Here is an 11,884-nt window from a genome sequence, read left to right as displayed (position 1 = left end):
TGACAGCTGTAGTGGTTAACTTCTGTCAGACCACCCTAGTTAAAAGGGGTTCATCTCTAGCCAGTTGCTGTAATGAGCAAAAAGAAATGGGTGGGAGTTGAATTCCTCTATGGGTTTGGACTGCAGTTACTCAATGATAAACGGCAGAACATCCTTTCCACTACCTAGAAAGGTGTTCTTAAAAACCCAAGAGTTCTAAAATGTCACTTACTTCTGCCACTTTTGGTGCATCTGATTTATGCTTTCAGTGTTTTGTTCTACTCTATTTTATGCAACATGACTTCTCCCACTGCAGGCCAGGCAGCAATTCGGGGTCTGGTTGCAGAAGGTCGTCGCTTAGCCAATGTCATGATGGGACCTTATCGTCAAGACCTGCTTGCCAAATGTGACCGTGTAGACCAACTGGCTACTCAGCTAGCTGACCTCGCAGCAAGAGGGGAGGGAGAATCTCCTCAGGCCAGAGCAATTGCTGCTCAGCTTCAGGACTCACTGAAGGTAAAAATCTGCTCTTGTGCAGTGGAACACGCGATATACTGAACTGTTTGCGCCCCTCGGATAAAGTGCGGTGAATGTGAGGCATCAACAAAAACAAAAGTGCAGCAAAACCCCTGTTGGGTTAGCTGAGATGCTTAAAGCAAACTTTTTAGAAAGACCTTGGTATCATGCTGTAGGGATCAATTCCTAATGAACAATTTAGAGGTAAAATTGGAGTCTCATTTTAAAAGAAAATACTATGCTAGCTGTTCATCGAGTCATTCAGAGCTTCTGATGCTGCTTCAAGGAGTGATATGTAAGCTTCTTGTATTTCAGATTATGTAAAAAGTGATTGATTGATCATGCTTTTAAGATCATTTTATCTTAATGGCTGCCATTATAATGGGCTTTTTTTAAGAAGCAGTATTACGGGATACGTATCCCTACAAACTTAATATTCCTGTATCATATGCTAATAATTTTTCTTTTTTTTTTTTAGGATCTTAAAACACGGATGCAAGAGGCAATGACGCAGGAGGTTTCTGATGTTTTTAGTGACACTACAACTCCTATTAAATTGTTAGCAGTAGCAGCCACTGCTCCCTCTGATGCTCCCAATAGAGAGGAGGCAAGTATACCGGGGTGGTCTTCTTCCCGTGTGAAGCTTCCGTCACTGTTTAATTTTGCCTGAGCTGGTATTTTGAAAAATAAATTGGTATTTTGTAAATTGAGTGTTTTGAATTGGTATTCTTTCCTCAAGCTTGTGATACATGGCTTATTAATTCTGACAACATAATGCTTGCCGTGCAAATCTCTCTGGACTCTTGGAGATTGTGAATTGTGCTGTATATTCCTGGAAACTGTGGTGTTCCCGACTTCAATAAAAGGCGAAGATTCCTCCTGGTGATGTTTGTGCCATGTTGCCTTCAGCATGCTAAAAATTCTCATCCAAAGATCCCCAGTACACTAGTTAGTGAATTGTGTATCTCAACACTGTTCAAACTGATTAAAAGAGTCAAATTCATGCCAAGACTGATCAACAGATTTAACCTGTTCTCTTGCTGGATATTTCTTCCTGTACTTCAAAGCTACTGGCTGCATATGAGGTATCTAAAACTCTGTGTCTGGCAGCTCTTTGGCTAGTTGGTTTGAACATGATCAAAATTGATTCCCGGTGCCTTGGGGGGGTTTAGCTTTATGGCAGGACACAGTTTGTCAAAGTATTCTGTGCCTTGAACTAAGGACTGTGGAAGGAGGGAATTTCTTTTTCTCATGTAAAGCTTCAGTTTTTAGGGTAAAAAGCCATATTTGTTTTCCAAATATAATTACTTTTGGATTATGGGTTTGAAGATTAGTTTTTATGAGTTAAAATAGTTTTAACAGTATTTGTTACAGCAGTAGTCATCAGGAATTAGTGTACTTAATACCTCAAAGCTATGAAATGTGGCAGTATCCTTTGTTGCCCAAATGAGTTAGTAAAGAAGGAAGTCCAGGAATGTAAAATTAAAAATAAAACACCTTCAAAGCTTTTCTGTCCTCTTGCATCCTCTCAGGAGGTGAATGAAGTTTGACTGTTATGTAGGAAGTATTTCTGGTATTTGACGCTTTGAAGAAATTGTGTATTCTGTGACGGAATTTAGGCTTTTAAAATGTTTTTTCTTTTCTGACAACTAGGTGTTTGATGAAAGAGCAGCAAACTTTGAAAACCATGCTGCTAGACTGGGAGCTACAGCAGAAAAAGCAGCTGCAGTTGGAACTGCGAATAAAACTACTGTGGAGGGCATTCAGGCAACTGTGAAATCAGCAAGGGAACTTACTCCCCAGGTTTGCTTCCTTAGTCTCAAAGGGCTGTGAAAAGGGCTGGAATTCTGTGGAGTTTCCTTTATGCTCCTGTTCTCAGAGAAAGCTGTTAACACCAGCAAGGAACATAGTGCTGACATGCTTAGAAGGGGACTGGCAAATACTTGTGTATACGATAGCAAGTAGAACAGGCTGATTAAATGACAACTCTTACTCTTCAGCTTTTGGACAGAAGCGTTAGTGACTTGAAATAAAATTACTTTGAGGCTTAGTAAAATATCGAAATGTAAAACACGCTCTTTAATGATTTTTTTTCCCCCAAATTAAACTTTCATCTAACGTTTTGGTAGCGTAATATGTATTGTTCTTTAGTGCTTTCAGGAAGTGTTTTTAAGGTGTATTAGCTTGTAATTGAAGTTCCAGAAAAAGTATTTGTGTCGACAAATTCCAGAAGTGTTGTAAACCCTCAAGCCACTAGTTGTTGGACTAGTATTAATAAATAGTATTTCAAATGAGAAGCCACACATCCCGACCTGAAACAAGTGCATTCTCAAAAATGTGTGATGTTATGTACTGATACTTCATAACTAAAAATGTTTTCCATTGGCAGGTAGTATCAGCCGCTCGTATCCTCCTGAGAAATCCTGGAAATCAAGCTGCCTATGAACATTTCGAGACCATGAAAAACCAATGGATTGATAATGTAGAAAAAATGACAGGTAAAATAGGAATTTTTGTTGAAGATTATACTTGCGGCTAACTAGCTGATAGAGATTTTGGTTTTCCCTGTTCTGTTTGGATTGATGAAACATGCGTAAGAGCACCTATAGATTAAAAATAAATTCAGGTAAGTGGGAATGTGCTCTGACTCGAGGAATATGTATCAGTTACAGCGTAAACAAAATAGCTTATTTCATATATGTTAATTTTGAACTGCAGAGGAGCAAATTCAGCTTTAGTTGAATGCCATTACTTTTTATTGTGATTGCTGTTCTAGCAGTTTGTCACCGTAGCAACTTCAGGCTTCTTCCTGTATAATCTTGGCATGTTGAATGAGGGCAGATATTTAAGTGGCGGTAGGCAAACATGTTCAAAATGGTGTAACAGCATGCTGAAAGCGGTCAATAAAACAAAGCTACTGGTCTACCAAATCTTGCTGAGACACTTAACTTTGTTTCAGTCCTTCCAAAGTGTAGATCCTTCGCACTGTTCTGCTGATCTCCTGACTGCGTACTACCTCATTCTTCATCTCCATAATTAGATTTTGGGCACTTTAAATCTTTCTGGCTTGTCACTTTATATATCCCTTAAGTAAAAGCAAAGCCAGAGGGATATTTCCTTTTGAATGAATGGGAGGGGTACCAAAAGTGCTGAATATCCTTAAAGATGTTTGGTGGGAGGAAGGAGTCTCTGCTGTATGTACTGTGTAAGCCAGTTCTTGACTCAAGCAACATTCCATGGTAGAGGAGTAAGAGCTTGGGATGTCATTAGTGAGAGCAAGCTTGACCACAGTTACTGTTACGGAGATACCGCATAATCAGAAGTAAAACCACAGTAACTCATCTGGTCTGATTTCCATGCCTCTTTCCTACCCTTCCCACCCCCCAGTTTGGAAGTACTTTTCTGGTTGTCCCTAGAATAGCACGTATCTCTTTCCACACATGAAACAAGAACATTAATGTGTTTAAACTTTTATTCTAGGGTTGGTGGATGAAGCCATCGATACTAAATCTCTGTTGGATGCATCAGAAGAGGCTATTAAGAAAGATCTTGATAAATGTAAAGTTGCAATGGCCAACATTCAACCTCAGATGCTGGTAGCTGGTGCCACCAGCATTGCGAGACGAGCAAACCGCATCCTGCTGGTAGCAAAGCGGGAGGTTGAAAATTCAGAAGACCCTAAATTCCGTGAGGCTGTTAAAGCAGCCTCTGATGAGTTAAGCAAAACTATATCACCAATGGTAATGGATGCTAAAGCTGTGGCAGGAAACATTTCTGATCCTGGTAAGAATTTAGTATTTAGCTGATTTCAAGTGTATTTTTTACTGGCTGATGATGATGTGAAGTAGTCTCATTTTGTCTTGTACAGCTGTGTATCCCCTTTTATGCAAATATTTTGCGCACTCAAAACCCAGAATGGTGAAATCAAGGTCACACCGCTAACTGCTGAATCCTGCTCTTTTAAAATGGAATCAAAGACGTTTGTTATATTCAAGGGAAAAGAATTAAGCCATCCTAGTTTATTATGCGATTTCATAATCTTTATTACATGAAGTATTTGTAACTACTTATTACTAGTATTACTTTATAAAAGAAAATACTACATAATTTCTTAAAGTTGTTTTGGGAATTACTTTGGCTGTTGATAGTGACCATTACTCAGCCTAGGCTTTACTTTGTGTGTTGCATGTGATAGTAACATTTCAAACATGTAAATCTACTGCAAACATTTTGGCATGGTAGATTTTAAATATCTTTGTTTTTCCCACAGATATAAGTGTATTCAGCACAAGTACACTAAAGTAGTAATTTTTTGGGGGGTAGCACTGCAGTTCTAAATACTATAGAAAGTGTTAAACTGGTATTGGAATTTTTGTTCAGGTTTGCAGAAGAGTTTCTTGGATTCTGGATACAGAATTCTGGGAGCTGTGGCCAAAGTCAGAGAAGCCTTCCAGCCTCAGGAACCAGATTTTCCCCCTCCACCTCCTGATCTTGAGCAGCTTCATGTAAGTGCAGCATAGTTTGTAATACACAATTGTCACTGATGTGTGGATTGCACACTGGAATTGCTTGAGTGTATTTTTATTCCTTAGAAATAAACTGCATTGTCTGGCCACCCATGCATGCAAGTAGACTTAAGTCTAAAAAATTACAATCCAGCTTTCAAAAAGAGACTAAACCAAGATATTTCTTTTAGCAGGGTGCACTTGAAAAGCTGGAAAAAAGCATGAGGTCCTGCAATCGTGTCTTGTCATGACACCGTACTTGACTCAATCTGTTTACTATTTCAGTGCACTGAGTAAGGTTTTTGCCTTTTGTAGCTGACTGACGAGCTTGCTCCTCCAAAACCACCACTTCCAGAAGGTGAGGTTCCTCCGCCCAGACCACCACCACCTGAAGAAAAGGATGAAGAGTTCCCAGAACAGAAAGCAGGAGAAGCTATTAATCAGCCCATGATGATGGCTGCTAGGCAGTTGCACGATGAAGCCCGGAAATGGTCTAGCAAGGTAAGAAGTTGTTATATGTGCCCTGTGTTTTTTTTTTAGGATCAGCATGTTTGGTCCAAAGTCAGTTGTCTCAATGACAGAGGAAGTCCTTTTATAGATCAAATAGTAAATAGGAGGAATGAGAAAGCCTTTCAAGCTTGGAGTGAACCAGGGCCAACTGTTCTAATACTCAGAATTGCTAGAAAGTTTTATTAACATACCTCTGTGAACACGAATGTGCTTCGTATGCGCAGTTGTTTATGATCCTCGATGCTAGTATTGCCTAGAGAGCCACGAATACTTCAGCCTTTCTAGGCTGCCAAGCTGTTGGCTGTATTTAAGAGACTTTGAAGAGTCTGTGTAGATGTTGCAGATGCCAGCTGCAGAAATCATGAGCTTGTTTGTCTGGAAGTTGCTGCAAGTTACTTTGCGGTTAATCTGGCACATTTATGATCAGAAAAGAGACCGTATATGGATGGCCTGGGCTCATTCTTTGTTGCAGTGAGTCACACTTGCTATCAAGGCTGCAATCCTTCACTTCCTTACCATTTCAGTGCTATGACAAAGTAGTGTGAACTCATTAGTCTTATAAATGCTCATGTAAATTTTTTTATCCCCCCTCCAAAGAGCTACATTTTTCCTCCAGCAGCAACTGAATAAGCAATTCTGATATTTAGGCTTCTGCAGATATAAATTAAAGATCAGAATCTGGCTTTTTAAATCTTCATGCTTTCTTCACCTAATTAGATGGTGAATGAGAAGATAAACTTGCTTTGTGCTTTAAGGGACTTTTGTTTTGGAAGTACAGATGAAATACGAAAGAAATCCTGGAAATCTATTTGAGTGTCTCTTCAATAAAGCGAAAACCTCTGTTTCCCATACTTCTGGATATACCAGTTACATATTTGTGTTACTAAAGTGATAGTACTAGAATGTATTAGTTATCTCTGGAGGTAGTTTTGAGGCCAAAAGCCTTAATTTCAGCTTTCTAAAAATGTTGATGTTTGAATCCCAGAATGGGTACCTTCACAATATACAGTTAGTAATAAAATGCTTTTCCTATATACATACTGTATTACCTATATATACTATATACATTCTAAATTAAATAGTGCAACTGTTAAATTATTTGTCAAAGCCAAGCAGCAGATCTTGTAACTCCTTGCCGATTATGGAAGAGCTCTATGCTTAGTGTCTTTAGATTGTAAAACACTGTTTCCATTGCCGTTTCTTTAAGACTGACAAACCAGTAAGTTGGCCTGGCATTTTTGCTTCTAGTTCTTCTTTGGTGATCCCTTTTTAGCATTAAGAGTACCGTTATCCTGACAGCGTGTTTTGGGGAAGTTTTAAAACCAATTTTGTAGTCTCTGAACTCACTTACTAGGTGGAAGAGGGATTGATAGACAGTGTTACTGAGGAACATGGGTTAGACCTGGAAAGACAAATACAGTCAGTCTTGATCATACTAAATCACAGTGGACAGTGTGCCAATGATCTTCTGCATTTTTGCCCAGTTACATTAGTCTACTGGTACTTTATCATGCATTATGCTCATGGGGAGGTGGGGGTGTGTGAACAAGTACTTAGTACTTTAAAATATTTTTATAAAATTCTTCATTCTTTTAAGATACAAAATATATTTGTGTTTTTCTCCTTCTTTACAAAAACTCCTATTCACTGAGTGGATTCCGGGTGTTTATGTGCTCCATTTTTCTCATGTAGCACAAACTGAACACCTCCTACTGGTTTAACTTCCCCTGCCTTTCCCCCTCATTTGGATAAATCAGAGATTGAGGGATATTTGAAAACTTTTCATTGGATTAAGACTTAAACAGAAGTTGTCTTTGAAGATGAGTTGATTTGTCAGTATATACAAGTTAAAACTTCCTTCTGTGTTTTTTTGTTGGTGTAGATGTTTTTCCTATCTTAAGCAAAACGCAGTTGAAAATGCATAGTTTTTGGTAAGGATAGTTTGACTTTTATCACACTTGGCCTTAGTCAAAGAAATACAGTTAGTAAACTTGTAGAATATTTTTGTATTGAAATGCTGCTATATTATAAATGCCTGGATCATTATACCACTTACCTCTTCATTGTGGTCTACCCTAACACAGTATATTTGTTTGAATTCTCTCCTTTTTTTTGGGGGGGGAAGGTAATGGATACAACACATTCAGGCAAAACAGTATCATATGCTTCATATGTCTCTTATTCTACTAACTCTGTTTCAGTCTTTTTAAGCACTGTAATACTTCAGTGTTCCTGACATACAGTATCATCTCCTCTTTTCATAACCCAGTTTTGTTCTTTTTCACGTTATCTGTGGTACTTCAGTTCTCCTGCAGTGTCTCCTGTCCCACCTTTTCTTTTACTCTACAGCAAGCAGTGTCAGTGTTTTTTCTGTGATTCTGCTGCTCTTATCACATACACGTGAACGGACTTCCATACAAAGCTTTCTATCTGCACAAATACCGCGGTCATCAGCTGCAGTGTCCACTTCTACGCAGTCAAAATGGCTTTCATTGAAACAGAAAATCCATTCATTTCACCATTGTCCTGCCAGGAAGATGTTGTTCTGCAAGTCACCCTCTGTACAAGCTGTGTGCTCAGATGGAAAATGTTGCTGTGTCTTTGAATTGTAACTTCTTAATATTCTTGGTAACTTGTTCACAGGTGAAATGTTTGTTCCCTTCTGCTAATCTTTTATTCATTTTCCTCCTCCCTGTGATCTGATCCTAGAGCTGCGTTGTCAGATCCTGGGAGACCAAGAGGGTGTTTTGGTCACTAAAACAGGCTCAGTTCATGCTCTTCTACCAAATTCCGCTTCTTGTACTAACTGTCCCCTGTTTCTCCACCCTTGCTGCCACCTGCAAAGCCTGATGTGACTGTGATTAATGAAGCGGCTGAGGCTGGTGTAGATATACACGAGGAGGATGATGCAGATGTTGAATTCATTCTCCCCTCTGACATTGAAGATGATTACGAGCCTGAGCTGCTGTTAATGCCAACCAATCAGCCCGTTAACCAGCCCATTCTGGCTGCTGCTCAGTCTCTACATCGGGAAGCAACCAAGTGGTCTAGTAAGGTACTCCTGAGTCTCCCCGGGGACTGATCCGTGTGCATCCAGCCATTTGGAACGCTGACACATTTGCATCACTCTTGATCCCTGCTGGGCCCCGCCATTCCGAATTAATAAGTGTGTCTGCACTTCATTTTAAGGACTGAGAGTGGCTTCACAAGTTTGCTAGATCTGTTTGTCAGTGCCAGATTGAAGCTTGATTTGGTTCACTTATTAATATTCAAAGGCTTCCTCTCCCTTTGCATCTGCCTGTTCTTCTTTGTTATGGCAGTTTTCAAATTGTAATAGGGGTTGTCTTCCTTCCCCCCACCCTCCTTCTTTTTTTCCATTCATTTGGGCTACCTGGGAAGCCATAGTTAATGATTTCTTAATGACTTCCAGATACAGCAGAGTGTACAGCATTCGAGAAGTCATTTAACGTGTCCAGTGTGCTTTCCCTCCATTGATGCCATCAATTAAAATACTTTCCAGCAAGGAATGGCCTCGAGGAGGACTGACTGTCTGCTGGCTGCACTTGGCTGTATTGCAAATGCTGGTCTTGAGAGAATTCTTTTCTAAAGAAGCCGCACTGAATGCTGTTAGCTGCTGAACTGACATTGTGTTTATATGCAAGCAGTGAAAATCTAGCATGAGGTTCAGTCATTCACAAGTAGCCTGCCTCTTCTGTCTACGCACAAATGTTTGCCAGTCTGGCCACTTTCTATAGCATGCTGCAAAAAAAGGGTGGTGTTCTGTAACAAACCAAGGTTAAGGGGATGTGTGTGTGTCTTTACATAGATATACTAATCTAATTTAATAAAAAGGGCTTTAAAAATGTTCTTGTCCTTTTCAGATTCTGATGCTTGGATAACTTGTTAGAGAGCTCCGTAAATGACACTGGTCCTATTTTCTTGATCCTCCTACGTGAAAACATGGAAAATCTTTGTTATGTTCATTTGCATCCAAATTGGTTATATTAGCAAACTGTTTAGCTGTTAGGTCACGGTAACGAATAGTTCAGCTCTTTGTGTTGTGTGTATGTGTAAAATACCTGGGTTATCTTCCTGAATTCTCTAGTAGTGAATCATGAAAGTATGTGCAGAGGCATAGAGAACACGTTTGCTCAGCTGGGTTCTTGCTGTGTACTCTTTGCTCTGAACTTTGTTGATCATTAACTCTTGGATTATACCGAGGAAAGAGCGTGCTAATAACTTAAACTCACACAGCTAATATTTTATTCACACAATAGGAATGCTTCCTGGCACCAAATAGTTCACTTTTGTCTAACAACTTCATCTGCAAAGGTGAGTCTAAATATACTAACAGACTGCTAACTACTGATCATCTAGGTCTGCTCTTTCTTGCACTAGGTTTCTCTCTGGAACAGTGTTTAAGAAATGGTTTTACCTTGGTCATGCTTCATTCATGTTTCAAATGTTTCTCAGTATTTCTGTGACTCTTTTTTTATGCACAAGAAATCTGGATTTTAATATAAGAAATATCACTAGATTATCTTTTGAACTATCATGTTCTTCCCCCTGGAAGCTTTATTTTAAAGGAGGAGATTCATGAAAATGAAATGAAGATTTATTTTCAAAGAACAACTTGGAAATAGTTGCATCTCATTTCCACGTTACCTGCGACAAAAGTTTTGTTTGTTACAGGTTCTCTTCCATTTTTTCTCTAGCATTATAGCACCATAGCTGATGCTTTGACAACTGCAGTTTCAGATGCCACTTAAAATTTTATGTTCAACTGTTACAGCTACACTATTTAACTTAATTAGTGCTATTTGGTTTAACAAGCTATTTAGCACACTTTTTTTTTAATGTAAAAAGAGTCTTTTTTGGGAAATCTGGATTTTCACATGCTAATAACATGCTTTATCTTAAAACCTAGCCAGCAGAGCAGTATCTCATTTCATGGACAAACTAACGCTTTTCTCTACCACTTCTTTTCCAGTTTCAAAGCAAATTTTTTTTTTCCTGAGTGTTAGGAAGAAAAATGTCAGAAACATAAATAGTAGAGATCTTCCCTGTTCCTTGAAGAAACCTCCTCTGTGTTCACAAATGGTTCTTCCATCCTTAACTTCTTGAAAGGGTTGCTACCAAAATGCAGACTGCCATTCAGTCACGACTTCTGTGAGCTTCTGTCCTGGCTTCAACGCTAACTTGTGGTGTTCTCTTCAGGGTAACGACATCATTGCTGCTGCTAAACGAATGGCGCTGCTAATGGCGGAAATGTCACGCCTGGTGAGAGGAGGTAGTGGAAACAAGCGTGCCCTTATTCAGTGTGCAAAGGATATTGCTAAGGCATCAGATGAAGTCACTCGATTAGCCAAAGAGGTGGCAAAGCAGTGCACTGACAAGCGCATTAGGACGAACCTCTTGCAGGTAATGAGTTAACTTGCAAAGGCCTCGAACACTTTTTCCTCTGTTCCTCTATTAGGGTGAGCGAGCACGGGAATTGTGGAGGTAAATCACCTGTATCTTTCTGTGGCTTGTAGAGTTTTGTCAGGTTCTGTGTCTGTTTTTAGCTCCCATGGCCATGTACCTGTATTCTGTAAGGTCAGTATTTGTGTACAGGTGAGTGGAAGATGCCAGGGTCCAAAGAGGTTTTGAAGAACACTGTTCTGTCCCAAGCCTGCATTGTTTTGTAATTCATCTACTCCTTTGTATCAAAGAATAGCAGCAGAAAGAATAACAGCCCTTAGTTCTTTAGTCTCAGCGAAATTCCTAACCAGGCAGGCCCTTGAGGAATATCTGGAAGAAAGGAAAAACATTGGCTCCATCCCAAAAATTCCCCAAGCAAGTCAAGTACTACTATTTGTCAGAAAGTCTTGAAGGTTTTAAGATCCCCTCTATGTTTATTCTTTATCTAATAGTAAAACAAATTAGTTTATCTGGAAAACAACAGATAATGTACTGGTTCAGTTCACAATGTAATGTGTTTTTTATCCGCGTTCCTTAGGTTTGCGAGCGGATCCCAACCATCAGTACACAACTGAAAATTCTCTCCACTGTCAAAGCTACCATGCTGGGCAGAACTAATATCAGCGATGAAGAGTCAGAACAGGTAAGAGGTGTAAAAATTGATGGTAGTGTGGACTTGTTGATCAGTTATGCGGAAAAATATACAACATGTAGTATCAGAAGCGTTGTGGGAATGCCATGTTATGTTTGGAAGCTTACCTCAAGATCATTTTAGAATAGTGTCTTGGTTCCTGCTCAAAACCTACAGTTTAATAGAGGACCATCAGTATTTCCCCACCCAAGAAGCTACTGCTGTTCAAATTCTGAGGTGACCCACCTGTTATCTCCTTGAGGTACCCGGCTAGGGAAGAGCG

General features: G+C 39.5%; 1 protein-coding gene across 1 annotated transcript in view; it reads left to right on the top strand.

Moving 5' to 3' along the window:
* The first annotated feature begins 276 nt into the window (after positions 1-276).
* The window catches only part of VCL (vinculin), a 12,869-nt gene continuing 1,261 nt past the window's right edge, over positions 277-11,884 (top strand). The window contains exons 1-9 of the mRNA XM_010134185.1: positions 277-495; positions 974-1,102; positions 2,149-2,298; positions 2,885-2,993; positions 3,976-4,278; positions 4,876-5,000; positions 5,316-5,501; positions 10,728-10,931; positions 11,509-11,613. Of these exons, the coding sequence (XP_010132487.1) occupies positions 277-495; positions 974-1,102; positions 2,149-2,298; positions 2,885-2,993; positions 3,976-4,278; positions 4,876-5,000; positions 5,316-5,501; positions 10,728-10,931; positions 11,509-11,613 (1,530 nt within the window). The remainder of the gene's footprint in view (positions 496-973; positions 1,103-2,148; positions 2,299-2,884; positions 2,994-3,975; positions 4,279-4,875; positions 5,001-5,315; positions 5,502-10,727; positions 10,932-11,508; positions 11,614-11,884) is intronic.

This window comes from Buceros rhinoceros, unplaced genomic scaffold (genome assembly GCF_000710305.1).
Source record: "Buceros rhinoceros silvestris isolate BGI_N320 unplaced genomic scaffold, ASM71030v1 scaffold15894, whole genome shotgun sequence".
Lineage (NCBI taxonomy): Eukaryota > Metazoa > Chordata > Aves > Bucerotiformes > Bucerotidae > Buceros > Buceros rhinoceros.
The sequence above is the reverse complement of the archived record's forward strand: the minus strand, read 5'-3'. Positions and strand labels throughout refer to the sequence as shown.